At 40.2% G+C, this 18657-nt stretch overlaps 1 protein-coding gene across 11 annotated transcripts in view; it reads left to right on the forward strand.

The window, feature by feature from the left end:
* The window catches only part of foxp1b (forkhead box P1b), a 142219-nt gene that overhangs the window by 76001 nt on the left and 47561 nt on the right, over nucleotides 1-18657 (forward strand). For 10 of the 11 annotated variants that reach the window (XM_026306082.2, XM_026306075.2, XM_026306072.2 and 7 more), the window contains one exon: nucleotides 14268-14393. In XM_026306082.2, the coding sequence (XP_026161867.1) occupies nucleotides 14268-14393 (126 nt within the window). Of the gene's footprint in view, nucleotides 1-2079; nucleotides 2125-14267; nucleotides 14394-18657 lie in introns of those variants that run through there. The other variant, XM_026306083.1, reaches the window with a different exon arrangement.

Raw genomic sequence — 18657 nt, forward strand, 5'->3', positions numbered from 1 at the left:
GACAAGATAACCACATCAGTAAATACTCTCCACTCCTCAGCCCCTCACTACCATCCACCACTACCAGGGGCTACACTGCTCTCAACACACCATCATGAGTCTTGTGAATTCATTTTTAATTCTACATAATAGTCATAAAAGTTGAAATAGCCAAAATCTTATTTATTTAGTTCATTCTCTTATCAATCCATTCTAATCATAATTTTGAAGGTTACCCATAAAAGCATATTTCATATTTAATACATAGACATATTGTACCAGCTTATCCAATGGTTACAGTTCAGGTTACAGTTTTCTTCTCAATTTGATGAGGTCTCTAGTAAACATTACAGCACCAGACTCTGGTTTCACAGTGTGATTTTTTTGATATTACCTTCTCTTCAAAACATCACCGGCATCACAGATGGATTGAATTAGCGATTTGTGGTGTATTTATCTTGATCTGAGAGTAATTTGGTGCTCTCTGTCTTCGCACTCAAGCTCAATGAAAACAGTAAATGGTGTCCTTATCTTCTAGAGTGAAATCAAGATAGGCGCAAGAGGCTGTGAGTTATTTGTGGTTGATTTAGAGAGAAAGGAGGGACAGGAAATGGACACCCCTCTCACATTACCTCTTGCCATACAGCGGTAAAAAGAGAGATACAGAAGGAAAGTTTTTAATCAGCAGAAAGCTGGGCTTCTAATGTAAAAGTGTCAAAGATGTGCTTTAGCCCTGCAGTGAGTGAAATCTGGTCAGGTCTTGTGTTAAATTGAAAACAGGGCTGCTGGGATTTGGAACTGAGGAGACAGCGGACTCTGTGGTACCTGCATCTTGGTCAATTATCACAGTCTCCTGTGTTCTGTACCACTCCTGAGGCCTGCTCTCCTCTGTCTGGCCCACTACATGACCAAGAGCATAAAAAAAGTAAAGTAAATGATTTTGAAACAGTTAATTTTTTTAGTTAGTGATGATGTTTCTCTAAATTAACCCTGTGGCCTTAGACATATTTGCCTTGGATCTGATTCCTGGTGATTCCAAGTCTTTGCTAGCTCTATAGCTCATGAATGCAAAACTGCTGCGTGTGCCTCTATACCTCCCTATGCCCTGCCTGTAGGAGCATTGCGCTTATACTCACGCTACAATTGCATGTCCTAGCATATCCCAGCAGCCTCTCTGGCTGGAGAGAAAAGAATCATTTCCTGGCAGGTGTGATGTGGGGAGCCACAGCTCCAGCCTTTCCGCTGAGTCTCCACTGAGTGAAAAAAAATTGTAAACTAGAGGAGGGAAAAAATGAACGTTACCCACCTCTCTATTTATATGTGTATGTGTGCAGTCTATTTTAACCACCTTGAGCTGGAGCCAGGAAGCCAGCACTTGCCCCATATTTTAACCAGATGTTGAGGAGGGGAAGAAAAGCTTCACAAGAGTATTGCAATCAAAATAATTATCTTTATGGGTGGATGTTTACAAAGTGTTAAAGTGATATTCTGCAGGCGGACTAAGTGTGTCTTCTTTTATGTGTAAAGCACCTTTAACTCTGAACAGGAGCAATGCAGTTTATAAATGCCTTTACAGCTTTCTTCAAAAGAAGGAAAGAACATCTATAGTCGGCCACAATCCTCCTTGTCTCTGTCTCCCCTCCCTTTTCTACCTACTATGAATCATTGCAGACAGGACAGACAGGAGTTGATGTGGGCTCTCTGACAGATTGTCAAAAGAAGCACCAGCAGCGATTTGTAGCCACAGGGCAGCAGTACTGCTGTAACCTGTCCTCTTGCCAAGCACTCATATCAGATGGATGCATAGGTGCAGGCAATTGATCCTATCATAATTCATATTCCACCAGATCAAATTGTGATTTTTAATTTGATTTGGAGTTTATTATTTATTTATTTGTTACCTGATTGGGCAAGGCAAATTGAAATTTACAGTATGTAGGCTGACATCTAATAGAATTTTCCTCATTTTGCTTCAGGGGAGTTTGTTTTTGGAGCATATTAGCTTTGGCGCATTGTAGTTTGACACACTTTTTCTCTCAGGAATTGATGTTTAATTTGAATAACTACAAAAAGTGTGTTCCTTTGGTTTGCAGGGACATCAGTGTCCCAGATGAATAAAGAAGTAAATGAGGGGAAGAAAAACAGGTAATTATGCTGAACCAGTAAATGAATGACCCACTGACCCTCAATCCTAATTGGTTTTGTAGAGGCAAATTGTTTTTATCACCCATTTTGACGTGTTTTTGTTAACTCTCTTTTAGCTTTTTAGATGTAATTAATTAATGTGAATAAAGAATCAAATACTAGAAACAGGGAGGGAGGAAATCTGTGTCTCCTCCATTTACCAGCAAGGCAATTATAGTTGGCAGCTTGCACTTTGTGGAATGATGTCATATCCTGGAAGACTTCACCTCCCACCAGAGTCATAATAATGATATTTAGCTTTATTTACTTTTTAAATACCATACAGTATATGCATAATACTGACATACTGTTTATGGAATAATTAGGCCTGTAAATACACATATTATGGCAGTAAGGAATTCAGAAGAGAATACAACGGTTGTATGTAGTTCAAAGACAACATTTTTATTAGTGTGTGCACTGGGTCAGGCCGTCAGCCTCGCAAACCGTTGCAAATATGTGGCGGTCAGCGAGAGTACACCAAGTTATAGTGTAATGCTGCATGTGTGCAAGTGCATTGTCTGGGTGATGGCATGTGCTACTTTGCATGTAAATTCTTTAGTGATTCACCTCCAAGTGAACCCTCCGAGAGTGATTCTGGGACTGGCTTAAAGACAGAGGTGTGTTTTTATGACTAGGTGAGGCATGTCCTCTCCAAGGCCCTCAAGCACTGTATCCTTCTACCCTCCCCTTTAATCACTGTATCAACCGCTCTCATAAACTCCATGAGCTGTGTATTAGTGTGTGTGTGTGTGTGTGTGTGTGTGTGTTTGAAAGTGTGTGTGTGTTTAAATGCCATGTGTATGCATCTCTGAGCATGTGCCCTTCCTTGTTTCGCCATTTTTAAACTTAATCAGCAAAAAATAAAAGCCATTGTAAGCTAGCTCATATTAAAGAGGTGATTATTGGTAATAAATACTTTTTATATATACTTATTACAGAGGCAGTTTTCTTCTTGCGCTTAATGAGAGTAATTTGATTTGCTTGAGAGATTACAGTTTCCTAGAATTAATGCGGCAATCCCCATTCCAAGATAGAGTGAGATCTAAGATTCTTCACAGGTCGTGTGCTGCTAGATGCACCCCTCTCACATAGCAGCTAATGGAGTTGAACAGCAGTCTGTCATCCCCCCTCCTACCACCACAGCAGCTCTATAGCCCACATGCCCTTGGTTCCTGCAGTGCTTGTTGTTTGGGCTACTTGTGCCACCTGCATTATACTTTTACCTCTCATTCATGCCAGTCACTACTAAACACCTCTCTCTGAAAAAGGGGGATGCTGATTTATTGCATATGGAATGTTCAGTCATCAATGAAAATTCAACATCTGGGCAAATTATTCACACAGTTGCACTAACTTAAATGGTGTTCAAATTGCATCAGGACCCTCTTTTTTAAACTATACTTTTTTCTTCCTCGTCTGTTCCCTCAGCTGGTCGTTGTTTAATATTTCCACCTCATGTCTATGGAAGCCCTTCAAGCTTAGTGCATAACTTAATTTGAGTTGTGATCATCTTCTCCTGCGACATTTATTGAAGCCTGCAGCCTGCAGGTCTCAGCACCTAAAGCTGAAGGTGGCTCCGGCAGATTGAGGGCGGCCAATTCTCTCACCACAGTGTACGCCGCATGTTAATTAAGCTTGAGGTGGTTTAGAAAAGTGCTTACACTCAATAGGCTTTTTGTCATGACTTGTTAGTCCATAAATACACCAGAAAAAAGCTCAAATGAAAGAGGGTTTGTGAATCAGAATTGGGAACTAAGAATATGGGTAGTTAATCTATTGTCAAGTTTCAGACTAGTATGAGAACCTCTGATAGCCCAAGATTTTATCTTTGGTGGGACACAGACTGTAGCGCTTTTCAGACGTCAATTGTGGTATATTGCCTTGAAGTTGAACCTTCATTCTGACAGCTGGGGTTATTTACACTAAACAAAACAAAGCCAACAGAATGTCACCCTAGTGTTCTTTTTAGACAGCCGGCAGCATCTCAGTAGTAGAGGTGTGATGATGATGATGCCAGTGTGATGTATAACACGTCATAAATGTGAAGCAGACCAGTATTCCTTTTAAAACACTGACAAGAACCAATTGATGTGGTTTTACTAGTCATGCACATTGACTTTATAATTCAAACTCAAGAAAAGTTATCTATCATGCATAACATATAAAGAATTATTGTCATTGGTTTGGATTTGTGCGAGCAGTGTGTTTGTGCAATAAGACGCATTTCTCCATTGTTGGAGGGGAAACGGGAAGAGTTTCGGAGGACAGCAACAACATGCCAGAGCTTGAATGAAGGCTACTGCAGAAGGTCAGGTTCTTATTGGTAGCCTAGTGATTTGACCTTGTTTGGTAACATGTGATCTGAGTCTTAATTTGACCCCAGATTTTCATTAACCCTACACACTTACTTTTCCTTTTTCCAAGCTGCATGGCATGTCGTGCCTTGGTGGAAGGTTGCAGAAGTAACGCTTCATCGAAACATCACCACTCTTTACTGCCAAGCACAAAGCTGCTCTCCCCATTTTGCATAGATTTTGAGCCAGCGCATACGTGGCATTTTTACTACCATTACTACCTGGCATAATGCAGGGTCAACAATGGCTCTCCATCCTGACCAACATGGCTGAAAAATGTTGCCACAATCCAGCCTTGAGTAGACAGTGCATAAATGGCGTGCTTAAACAGCTGTAGATCAGTTGCAGTTGGATTACAGGTAGTGGAAATTCAAAAAAATGATTTCTGTCATATTAAATTGGTATAAATTCTGCGACATTGCCATTAGTCTCTACAAATGGCACCAGTTATTCAGAAATCCCCTGCTATTTCCTTTCCAAATGCTTAGTTTTGAGCTGCTGCCAACTGTTTTTGTCAGGGAACCAGAGGCATATTCTCATTGATATGAGATTGTCAGGTTCCTTAATCAGGTAGTGTACATAGGAGAAACATGACCTGCTGAAAATTTAGTACAGCTTATGGCAATTCGTTTTTTTTTTTTGTTGTTTTTTTTTTTAAGTGACAGTGAAGGAAATTTAAACTATATAAATCTAAATTGGCTACAGCTCTAAGTGATTTTCTAACATTTTTGTCAGTGAAATCACCTTCCACTCCTATCCTCATTGGACTAGCCTTCACTCAAAAACACAAATCTTGTTGCCATTTACTGAACTGTTGTGTTGAATTTCTTTGAGGTATGTAAGGTAAAGTATGTGTCAATTGCCAGCCATGGCACCAATTACCACAAAGTAAATACATTTTCCATTCAGTTACTTGTTGGGTTAGAAGTTTGGAGTATTTACTATTGGCTTTTCAATTGTTTAAGCTCAAATTGCTTAAACATAGAGTTTATGGCTGTGGGATTCCTAAGCTGTCATCATTGACATATGCCACGGTTCACTCATCACAAAAGAATCTGAACTAGGTGCTTTTGTTGTGTGATGTGTTTAGAATAACAGTGCATGTCTCCTCTTTATTTTATTTGCATACATTAATTCATTTTCCAGTTAAAAAAAAAAAACCTTTGTAACTGTTATTTACTGCTTTTACCTCCACAGAACATTACCAATGTAAAGATGAAACATGGTTCTATCTAAAAGTCTTTTACTTCTCTAAATTAGTGTGGTGTCACTAGAGAATATGTTTCTTCACACCTCACTTTGGCAAGTTGCCTATTTTATCAAGAGAGTCAATAATCTTCATTTGCCTTGGTACCAGAACTGGCAATTTTTTGTTTCTCCGTACATCTTCCTAGAAACAATGAAGGTTAATAAATTTGTGAAACACCAAAAAAGTAAGGCCAAACCTTCTGTCACATCATCTTCCTGTGAGATAATACATTACCGTCAAGTGTGACGGGTGATGTGTCTGGACCCTGCTGGAGATTACTCCTCTTTATGGCTGGAGCAATCCGATTTTTTTCCCTCCTTTTCTCTCCCCTCCTTTATTCCTGGCGGCATGGGATCATATTACCCATCTTGGAATGACTTCAACAGAGACACTGTTATTCCCAGGGAGCTGTCTCTCCCCACTGCAACTCAATCCATAGCCAATTGGACTGGCCTGTGATTTATAGAAAATCTTCTCCTTCGGAGGAACTCTCACTACACACACATATACATGCACATACACGCACAAACACACTCAAATACGCACACTAGGAATTCTCCCTCAGCAGCTCATGATGTGTTAGGTCTCAGGTCAGGGCAGTTCAAGGCAGTGGGTTTCAGTGAGAACAGATAGAGTTGAAAAGTACAGAAGGCCTGACCATAAAGGTTATGTTAGGGTTGTTGTTTAATGCAACATAAATACATCAAAAGCACAGTAGTATGGTTCATTTCTGCCCTGCTCTTTGGACAAATGTCACTACATTTCCATCATCCAGGGAGCAGTCGAAATTTGCTTTGGGCACTGTCATGCTTGTTGTCCATTTTAGTGATTAGTCAGATTATTCATCTAGATGAGTTAATCAACATACCCTGTGGTGTGGAGGCAGAACATGGTCAGCTGATAACACGTCACTTTAGGCTCCAAGTGTTGTGACTGTCCATGACTGTGGCAGCTGGCTGATCACGCTTCCCCTCCTCAAACACCATCCTACAGTTGTGTGCAGACTACGTTCATCTATATTCACCACAACTAAATTGGAAGATTTAGGGGGTTTTACTGGTCGTATCCTGAAAGTCTCGAGTGTATCAATATTGTTGAGTCCTCCATCTATGAGACCAGGGCAGATAGATCTTCCCATTCTAAACAATAGTATTCACGCATGATAAAATCTGCTCACAGTATTCTAGGTCTCACGCTGGGTTTTTGGAAGCGCCCATTTTCCCAAGCATAACACTCCCTGCTACAAAGTGATGCAACACTTCCTACAAAGATGCAATCACGAGGAGCACATGTTTTCTAGCAGTCCGTCTAAGTACCCAGCACAGTTGGCATGCCTCTGCTCTTTTCCTCCCACTTTATCAACTTGATGGATATTATCACCGTATTCAGCGGTGGGCATCCTGAGGCATCATATGCTCAGAACAAAAAGCTAAGGTCAGGGAGAGAGGAGCTGCTGAGACCTGCCTGCTGCATTGTTCTCAGATCTTTTGTGTGTTTGCCATATTTTTTTATTTCTTTTATTCACTCTCATTTTATCCTTCTCTTACTTTTATATTTCTTTTTTTTTTCTTCTTCTTTTTCTCCATCTGCCTCTAAATGACACCTAAGCAGTGAATGCTTCCCCGACTGACTTGCCTGTGTGTGACCTCCCTACTTTAGTGGAGTCATTCGCATGCAATGCTGAAGTAGAATGCCTGGCTCTTGGTGGGTAGACATAAGAGAGACAGTGACACGCGGCTGTGCGCTGATAGACTTTCCACTGGAGTGGATTAAATCAGCATCAGGCTAGTGGAGCTGATTACCCCAATATGAAAATGCAGTATCTTAATGGTACATATTTTCATGAGGCAGCCCAGTTGCCTTTCATTTTGCAGCTAATATGTCTATTCTTATGAGTCATTTACTTCTTTAATTACCTTTAGCAGCAGATGCACAATGGTGTATTAATGTGAATGATTTTTACTGCCACTTTATCATACTGAGCCTGTGAAGTTGAAAGGCGTAATTGAGGTGGAAGAGCGACTCATGAGAGAAACAATATTTAGTTGACAGCTTCTCTTGTACTCTGGGAGGGTGTTTATGAGTTTACACCGCACTAAAGCTGTAATAAACACAGTATTCGTTTAATAATGGCGGGGGATGAAAATGTTTTCAGTAAGATCTCCTCAGTTATTGAATCATCCCTGGAAGTTGTTTAGTATCACTAGACAACACTGTGCATGTCTGTGTATTCACTTGCATGTTGTTGCATGTGTGTCATCATTGTGTCTGTGCATGCATTTTTGTGGGCAATGAATGAACTGTTTGCAGCAAGCAAACCTCTCATTTGCAGCATGTGCAACTCTGGCAATCCATGTCATTTGCATTTGTGTGCTTGTGGTGTCTCTGTGTGTTTTGTCTGCAGCTTGTGTATTTTCCTTGGTGTGATTTTCTGATCCAGACCACTCTGAATAGAGGCCTTCTTTAGCCATCTGTTGTTAAGCTGCTGGCTAAGCAAGGCTGGGGAATCCAAACAAACGCCGAGCACACAGCAAACGGAAGCTGTCAGACCCGCATAGCTGAGCTGACCTCGCCTGGCTGGGGCGGGTGAACCCTCTGTACCAGGCTCCAAGCACCAGAACCGTCTGTTTACCCTCCCCTCTGCACCTCTTGCAACCTCTGCACCCCCCCACCCTGTTACATTCTGTTTTTTTTCCCTTTGTCCATCTTCCTTTTACCTCTTTTCTGTTTCACACTCTTATTCTTTTCTATCTATCTGTCTACCCCCTCCTCTCCCACTTTTCACTTCACTCCCTACATCATCAGTCCTGCTGCACAGCCCCCTTTCTTCCATCTCCACTCACAGTTAATAACTTTGCTTTCGTCTTGTTTTTCTTATACTCATTTTTTTTTCTCCAAAAAACATTTGTCAGGGCATTGCATTACCTGTTAAGGGAAGAGAGAGGGGGGTTAAAGGGGGGGGTGTGTTGGACAAACAAAATGTTTTTTTTATTGAAGTCACATTTTGTCTTATGTAAGTGCATGCACTCCCTTATTGTTTAAATGTGGATATTTGAAATGTTTAGTGTTGTCATAAATATTAATAGATTAGTTGAAAAGTGCAGCTAAGGAAGGGTTTCTAATGGTTTGAAGTGGGTATAAAATGATGATTTATTTATGTATTCTACATGAATTAGTTTGGAAATCTAAACACAGACTAGAGAGTGTTGTTGCGAAGGCCTGTAATGCGTAAGGTTTGAGTATCAGGGCCTGTTTTCCATGTGGAGTGGCTTTTTGGAAATGGCATTAATTATATACTTACTGGGAAACCAGACTTTTCCTGCTTTGCATTGCAGATAAATGTCTGTGTTACTGACAAGAAGAGAAAGAAAAAAATGCTGTTAATATAGACATGCATGATCCCTATACATACATTCATATATATATATAATATATATATATATATGAATTTCAATAAAAATTACTGTATTCCAAGTGAATTTCATTACCATAGTCATCGCATAGTCAACACTACTTTAACATATTTGCTGTCAGTCATATTGTGAATATAGGATCAATTTCACCTTTTGCAGATTTCATTGAAATTACTAGATAACTTTGCTGTCTTAAAATACTTCTACATAAATACATAAAAATACATAAAAATACTTCTTACATGGAGGGACTTGTGACAGAAGAACTGGGCCAGTGTCATTTAAAAGGAAGTGAATTGTCACATGACACGATAAAACAAATTCTTCCACCAAAATACAATTGTAAATGGCACGCTGTCAGTCAGAAAGTCAAGCATATAACCTTGACATTTCAACCTATTAGCTGTGTTGTTACTGGCTGTCTCTGAGTCACACTCTAGTGTCTAATAAAGCCTGGCAAAATGTGGGTAAATACACTGAAGCATTTACACACACAAGTGCAGAAACACACAAACAGATGCATGTCTATTCCCTTCTCCTTGTCTTGGAGTGGCCGCAGGGATCTGGTTACACCTGCTTGCACATCTTCTAGCAATTAGGAGCAATCTGCTAGAACTGTTTCACGTTCAAGGTCTTCCTCAGCTGTGGCAAAAGGAGTCAGATGCTTATAAAACTACAGAGGTCTTTTTGTTGGTGGGCTTGAACAAACAATGCTGGCCCCACTGTTTTCCACTGACTCCTGATGGAGACACCCTGAATGCTTTCCCCTACACGTTTACACACATCATGCCTATTTCCTATGGACTTTATATCACCATCCTCTATTTGTCTGCATGCATTTTAGATTGCTATTGTGAGTCAATAAAGTTGCATAAAGAGAAGACAAAAAGAGACACATCTGAAATTTTTGTGCATGTGCATTATTTTTTTGTCATTGTGGAAAAAGGTTCAGCGATGAATTCAGCAGAGAGCAGACTTGACTGTGTGGCAATGCTCTGAGCTGGGATTTCTAAGATACCAAGATCTGGCTTTAGCAGCAGGAAACCCCAAAGCCTGTAAATAATCCACATGTGCAGACTGCACATAAAGACATCTAGTACTTAGCAGTTCCCTTATCACAGCGTGATAGCCCAGGGACATAAGAGACGCTCCTGCCTCTATTCACTAATATGGTGTGAAAGTAGGTGCAGATAAAATGCCTGTTGTTTATTGAGGAAGTTGTGTTAACATGGGAAAGAGGGTTTGAACTCTGAACACATTCGAAATAAAAAAAAAAAAAAGGATTGCAAATGACAAGGATACCAAATTGCAATGTCTTTCTTGCTGATAAAACCTTGTCATGTGCTGGAGGGTGTTTTCTAATCAAAAGCACCTGGAGGCTGTGTGTGTTTAGGTGTGTGTGTGCTTGTGTGTGCGTATGAGTGTGTGTGTGTGCATGCACATGGTTGCAGACATACTTATTCCAGCAACAAGCTTGCTTCCTATACACCCTTATTTTGAGACTTTAATAGGGTTACTGTAATTGTATATGCTTAAGGAGAAGATAATGTAACCTACACAAATACAGATATGTATCAACACACAATATCCAGATTATTCTTATTAATTTAAATGAGCTCCTCTTTACACAACAAAAAGTCAGAAGGACAAAGTATGATTCTGTCCATTTTACTATTTACCATACAGTGTAATTGAACAAGAACAAACTACTGTAGTCACCGTTATCTACACTTACATTTTTTTTTTGTAGCTGTTTGATAATTTCAGACGCTAGTGTCTCTTAATTTGGACTGGTATAGCACCTGTACAACATGCTGTTTCCCTCTCTTCGCTGTGCTCTGAGCCTTTTGGTTGTCATTGGTTTCCAGTTGATCACATTTTGTCTGGAGCAGCTCTTCCACTTGCATGTCTATCAAGTGTCCAGTACCTTTGAATGGGAGATCAAAAGAAGAAAAATTCCAGAGGGGGAAGAGGAGGGGGCAAGCTCTGAAATAAAGGAATGGGTGCTGTGTAAACATTGCAGCGACAGTCCACAATAGATTATTTTAGCCCAGCCTTAGGCCTCTCTAAACCATGCCAGCTCCAGTGGCCTTTTTAAAATACAAACATGACAGCAACATTCCAGAGCATGGAACAGAGCTCACAACACAGGTTCTCAGCCTGCTCGCCTTTTTGTCTCATTATTTTTTCTAGCAACAACAGTGTTTCCCTTGCTTTCAAAAGTTACGCTGTAAAAATATTAAGTCCACATAGCCAGGCATGTGCTGTCAGACATCAGAATGATTACAGTTAATCTGCTTGGTCAGAGTAATTGTTGACTCTGTTTTTAAGTGAGTTTTGACTTAGTAGAGTAATTGGGTGAAACTGTTGCCATGAAAGCAGGAGGTTGTTTTAATTGTCCCATTTCCCATATGCAGTGAAAAAAGGCCATATTATCTTGTGGTGTTACCTTAATGCAGTCACAATGTCCCTTATATAGTATGTAACTCATCTGCTGTTAATAAATACTAATATATAGACAATACAAACATACTTCCACACACATCTGGACATTATGATGGACAAACTTAGATGTTACCTGTGTCTTGATTGCATCATATTAATACTTTATATAACATAATGAAATGATTCACAATATGTATGTCGCAGCATAGTCATAAAAGCATAAGTACTGAAACATATACTTGAAATATACTTAATATCCAGCTATAAGAGGATCACAAATTTCTTCATTTACTTTTCATTGTGCAAGTATGCTTTTTTATGTGATGAAAATGAGGGAAGACTTCCCAGAAATGTATCTCATCCATTACTGTCTGACTTTCCTATCATATCCTGTTGACTCAACTCTCTTCGTTCCAACACCCTCGGTTGTAAACCCAGATACACACCCACCACACACATTTCGCTGCATGTGTCATCATTTACAGAGAAAAAGAAAACAGCAAACTTTGTTTACTGTTTAATGTGCCCGTAATAACACGCCCTGTGTGTTGTGAATTCTTACAGCTTTTTTTTTCTTTTCATTTTCCTTATGAATTATCAATGTTTCAGTGGAAGAATCCATTTTAGTCACCTGAAGCTATGATGCCATAGTAACATTTAAAAAAATAAAATAATAATTGTTTGATCATTTGTTATTTAGCACATTATCAGAACAGCTAAATACTAAATAATCATATTAACATACCTAAATTTTATTATTTTATGAAAATTGTTTTAAAAAATTTGGGGTTTTGGTGTTGTATGGATGCATTTCTCATTTTATGGATGTAAATTTTTCCCAATGAAATGGTATATTTTTTTATGTACTATTTAATTAATTGAGCCTCTTTGAATGTCACAGTAAATAATACTTTTTACCATTTTAGAATAATGGTCTTTTATAATTATTAGATGGCTTCATAATGTGATGAAAAATATCATGCTCCATATAAGCTATAAGACACAAGCTCAAAATGTTATCATGTCTGCACTGGACTTCTGATTTCCTCCTAGTTCATAGTTTTGTTTCAGATTTTTCAACTAGATTGTAAGTTTCTCTGGGAAAAAAATAATGCTTGATGCCTAAAATGTAAGATGTAAATATTGCTGTCATGCGTGGGAGTGAATCTTGCTCACATAGTTCTTAGTTTCAATTTATATACTTTCTTTATGAGTGTATTTGCTTGTGGGGGGGGGGGGTTCCCCTCCACAAATTTCAAAGCAGAGGGCAATTAGGCATGCAGAATGAGATATGTTGCTGTAGTGTCATTTATCTTTACACATGGACTCAGAGAAAGACAGAGACAGACAGAGAGAAGGAGAATTTATGTACTTTAAAGTTAAGCATGGTTAAATGCCAGGAGTGTGGCCTCTTTGTAGCCTGTGGTCATATTTATGCCTCATGATGTCATCCGACAGCCGTGTGTTTGGGAGGGTCAGTACATACACCCACACAAGGACCATCATACAGCTGTTCGCTCCAACCCCTCTAACTGTCTCTCCCCTGTCTGACTTTATATTGTCTGACTTTATTGGCACTTAGGCCAATTCTTCAAGTTATCTTTTCGCCCATCACTGAGCTTTCTATCTGCCCTTTCTCTGTAGATATCTTACTTTCACACAGTCTTTCGCAGGTTTCACTTGTTCATTCGTTGCAGTACCTTTTTTTCTGATCTGTCTCCTCTCTGTTTCTCTCTCTCTGTCTGACACTATCTTCTTGTTTAACATTCCATCATTTGCTTTTACAATTTCTGAACTTCTCTAATAATTGACTAGCGATCTCATGTCGGCTGTCCGTTTGTGAGATGAGCTTGGATGTGCCCCCCGAATGTTTGTTTAATTGTGGGAGCTATCGTCTGAGGAACATGGAAAGAATGACTCCAGTTATTTACCCAGATGGTTTACTGGTGGAGGTGTGAGGCTGGCCAGCCCACTGTGGGAACACAACGCTTGCTTTTCTTGGTATCGCTGACCGTTTTCAAGACCACTGTGTTTTTCCCCCCAGCTCTCTCCAGCTTTGTTTGCTCTGGATGGCATGTTTGATTATTTATCGTAAGGGAAAAGGGAGTAGCTGGAGCAATAAACATGTGACTGCACTGTATTTTGTTTTCCACTGAGAAGGCCATGTCCTTTAACAGATATTTGAAGCAGCCATAAAGCCTTTTATTTGCTTCCTAGAGGGGAGTTGGACTGAGCTAAAGGAGGATCAAAAGCACTGATTAGCGTCTTTGACAGTTTGTGTTTGCTGTAAGTGCAACTTATCAACAAACAAATATTTCTTCTGGATGGCTGCAGATTTTTTTGTCTTCTTTCTGTCTGTGAATTTGTTTTGACATCTGATTATTGTTCCCTATGTGTCTGTGGAGATATTGTTTATACCAGTCATAGCTTTATGACTCTGAATGGGAGTATGAAAAGATGGGCTGTAATATTTGTTTGTTATCTATAAAAAGGTCAAGGGAATATTGTAAGGGGATACATGTGCTATGATAATAGACATCAAAGTATTCTCAGGGGACTTGAGCTTATTACTGGGCATATCTACTTCTACTGTTTTGCTGTTTGGTTTTTAAAATGTTTTATATTTTGTTTTTATTCTAGGCTCTCCAATTGGCTCGACAGATACTCCTCCAGCAGCAACAGCAGTCCCAGTCACAGCCACTTCAATCTCAACTTAACACTGGCCGCAAATCCCCCAAAGCCAACGACAAGCAGCAAAGCCTACAGGTACTGAAAATATGTTGTCATTCTCAGACACCCTCTTATTATTAACTCATTTATCAGATGTTTTGGTTATTTGACTTTGTGGTTTCTGAAATAAAAAAAAGAAGTGAACTTGTGCAACTCTCTCTAGAACACAGTGTGCAAGAAAAGCACAGCACTAGCCTAAGTTCACAAACAGGAAATTAAAATTGGCAGTGCAACATTTGCAGTTATGCATGCTCACACATTATGTGTGATTTAGCAGTGCACACACACACACACACATACACAGCATATAGAAGCTGCAGTGTGTAGAAATGGATGCTGTTTTGAAGTATATATGCCAGAGGGGCTAGAAAAGCCTGTGTGCAACCTCAGCTGGATCAGCTCCAGTAGTGCCAGGATACTTTGGTGAAGTCACACACATCAGTGTGGCTGATCTAGGCTTATGCAGTAGTAAGGCCAAAATTACCTAATACAGGAGGTCCATAGTCTGGGAAACAGTAATAGAAAATGTGGACATGAGAAAGAAGAACAGGTAAGAGAGCATTCCTCCCACAAAGTGGCTCTGTTCATGCAGATTAAGCTCCAGGGTTTTCCATGCTTTGCCTTTCATCACACACACACAGCAGAAATAAAAGAGGAGACAGGTCTCTACCACCAGCAGCAGGAGGTGCTACAGAGCAGCCCACAAGAGGGGTGGGTGATCCAGGTGGGGGAGTTTGGAGGTGGAGTTAAAAACACAAAAAGGGATTGGGATAGTACGAGAGTTGGGAGAAGAAGCGATAACAGCATTTTTGACGCGAAGAGAAAACAGCAGGAAAAAAACATTTTTATTTTCTTCTGCTTTTAATATGAAGAGCACCACATATCTGATGTAATATTTACATTGACTGCGGATCAGCTGCCTCATAGTTGTATATCTTTGTTTGAACAAGGAGCGGTTGTTTGTGTCAGAGTAAAAACGACTTCAGGGCATATTTGTTAATTAATACGGAGGCCTTGTTCTCTATGTCTGTATATATATGTAATATTTAATACCCTTACTATCCCACTGGGGGCCCTTTTTAATGAGCTATTGTAGCAGCTAGGTCTAATGTCAGGTTGCGAAAAAGCCTCTTTGTTGTGTAGATGTCTTCAGAATAGCTCCAGAGGATGAAATATGACTGTGATGACCTTTCGGTTGTGTGCATATTTGTCAAGATTCAAATAAGTTGAAAGGATCAAACTAAACAGTTTCCCCAGCTTGGCAGGGAATTGTGCTGCAGAGGTCAACAGAGGGGACAACAACGGCAGATTCCAGCGTACAGCCAGTTGTTGGTACATAGTGAAGTACTAGACCATCTCCTGCAGACAAAGACAAAATTAAAATTCTAATTTATTAATGTATACAGAGAGCTTGGCCAAGCTGTCACTCAGCTATTGAAAAGAGAGTCGTTTCTCCCCCCTGCTTCTCTTCTCCTCTCCTGCCTGGTTCTCGTGAAGGGAGCACAGGCTGGCTGTAGTATCTAACGAACATTGTAAATTGCCTGCTCTCTAATGTTTTATGTTACATTTTGCTGAGTTGTGTCTAAAACCATCATTATGGAAAAGCCACAGGTCCAGACGAGTGTTTGTTTATCTTTGAATTACATATTCTGCTAATTAAACACACCCTAACAACATACGCACACAGTTTAAAGCAAAGTGTTCATACATAAACATCAGTGTGGCCGTCTGTGTGAGGATGTATTACATTTGTTTTTGGTTGTTTTTCTCCACTCATGGTTTTCTGCTGGTGAGATTTCTCTTGCTTTCTCTTTTTTTCTCTACACCGTTTCTCTCGCACACAAACACATTTTGTGAAACATCAGAGGGTAGCAGTCTGAGCCTCATCTCACTTCCTCTTTTAAGAACAAGCCTGTGCTTAGAGGAGCCCCCTTCACACAGAACATTCACTATCTCCATCACACAGCCTGGATAATGATTCTCTGTTGAGTTGGACTGGGTCATCAAAAGACATGATCCAACAATTATGAGGCTGTGTAGTAAGCTGACACCCCATAAAAGCACCTGATCTGCAGACGAAACTCCATTCATCTCAGCGGCCTTCCCATTAGGCATAAGGAGATGCAGAGAGACTTTTACTCATTTGGAGATGTGACTCACTTTCCAATTCATTCTTATTCAAATCAAAAATAATGAAGCACGGTATATACAGAACATCTGAAAAAAATGACCTGCATAGAGTAGTAAAGGGAAAAAAAATATGACTCAAACAAGCCTCAGAATCCTTGATCAGCATTAAATGGCTCTTTGGTTTTATATCTCCAGCAGAGGTGCCCCCCCATACCCCTCACCCTTGCTCAACCCAGCCCTGCCTCTGGATGAAGATTCCTCCAGTGTGTACTCAGCAGCCTAGAGGTGCTTTAATCAGACTAGATATACAAACAGCTGCTATGCAAGCTGGAAAGCAGCTAAACATACTTGACTGGTCAAAAAGCCAGTAAATTACATTGACAGAATGACACGTGTAATTAAAAGAATCCATGCCACTTTTACCTTATGCGCTTCACACCTACAGTGGCACAACGATGAGAGCCGGCAACTCCCACCCCACTAATTACCATTATCAGTGAAATGGTAGGGTTTGACTCATTAGTTCCATGTGCATTTAATTAGAGGCAGGCTGAAATTGGATTTAACTTATTACTTTTTCATGGATCACTTTCTTGTCATCACTTCAAATTGGATTGGAGCCCCAGGTAACTAATTATGCCAGCCGCAGGATCAGGAGTGGAGAAATAGGTAATTAGGAACAACACTGTCGGACCCTTGCTGATAGTCCACCAGTACCAAAGTGGGGGGAGGGTGGGACTGCATTTGTGGCATTGCTCGCGAGGCTGACTGGTTAACTACACTTCATTGCAAGGGATCCTAGGTAGGCATCCACCTCCTACAGGGGATTATGTGGCATTCAGCAGGGATGAAGTTGTTGTGTCAACATGGTGTCTTTGCTATCAGTATAATGCCTAGATTATGCGTGTTTCCCACCCAGAATTGTTCATGATAGTGGCCTTCCATTATTCATGTCAGTGGTACAGTATGAGGTATGGCTAACAGCCAGCTGATCTCCTTGTGTGGACACTGCATTTCTGCCTGTAGTGTGTCTGCACCGATTAGAAGGAGAACACAGGAGTTTGAGAAGCGATGGCTAGCTAGTTTAAGACACTCTTTACTTGTGATCAGACCAGTGCTAAATTGAGAGAAGGGTAAAGTAAATGATAACTTCCCCTACTTTTGAGACCTTTCATGTTTAATCTTAAAGTGAAAAGCTTCTTTGTAAGAAATTGGAAACCACAGTAAAAAAAAGCATCGCTATCTTATGGGGTTCATTGTTTTCTGTACTTACTGTAATTATGTGTTGACTTTTTGTTTTTAAATGAGAAAAACTATTCACTGTTCCCTGATATTTCTTTGAACATTTTCATTATGTCAAAGGTGCTTTACTTGTTAATCTTCTCCCTCAGAGAAACTATGCCAGCAGATAATTTTCTTATCTTTACTATTGCCAGATGAATCCACAATCCACACTTCTCTTTTGCTTTCCTTTTTTCTTTTTCTCTTTTTCTCTCTCTGTTTTCACACCACAATGTACAGCCTCACAGAGGGCATCTCCAGGTCAAAAGATAATGTCTTTTCAGTTTACAGGATGAAAGCCTTTTAAGTTATAGAGTGCCCCCGTGCACACACAACACCCCTCCTCCCAGCATTTGCTTTTCACATCCTTCATTTGTGGTCTGTTGGGGGGAAGCGTGATGTGACACAATCCAGGGGCCAAGCCTCCATCTGACAGGGCAGAGAGAAGCTTTCTCTCCCTCTCCTACTGTTTTTGCAGTAGGCCCATGGCATTGTCCTGACACATGTATACCACAGCGCTCCAATCTGTAAGTCATTAGAGCACTAGGCCGAGGCCTGTCAGCTGGAGCTCAGCCAGTGCTGTAGGGTGATCTGAGGCAGCGTTTCGAGGTGTTCCTGCAGCCCATTCAGCCAGTGGCCCAAAGTGGCACGGCGGTGATAGCCCACTGGTGAGATGGCATTAAACACAACACTGGATTAATGTTCTGTGTTAGTTACTGTGACATTATCTTTATTTATGTATTTATTCACAGTTCATAATCAGTTTAAATACAGTATAAGAAGGAAGAAAGGCAAGGTGAAACAAGAACTGAGACAAGTCCTCAATAGAGACAGGTAGAACCAATAGTGGCATACTCCCAAAAGACTCAACCAACTCAAAGCGTTGCGA

Source organism: Mastacembelus armatus, chromosome 5, assembly GCF_900324485.2.
Source record: "Mastacembelus armatus chromosome 5, fMasArm1.2, whole genome shotgun sequence".
NCBI classification, from domain to species: domain Eukaryota; kingdom Metazoa; phylum Chordata; class Actinopteri; order Synbranchiformes; family Mastacembelidae; genus Mastacembelus; species Mastacembelus armatus.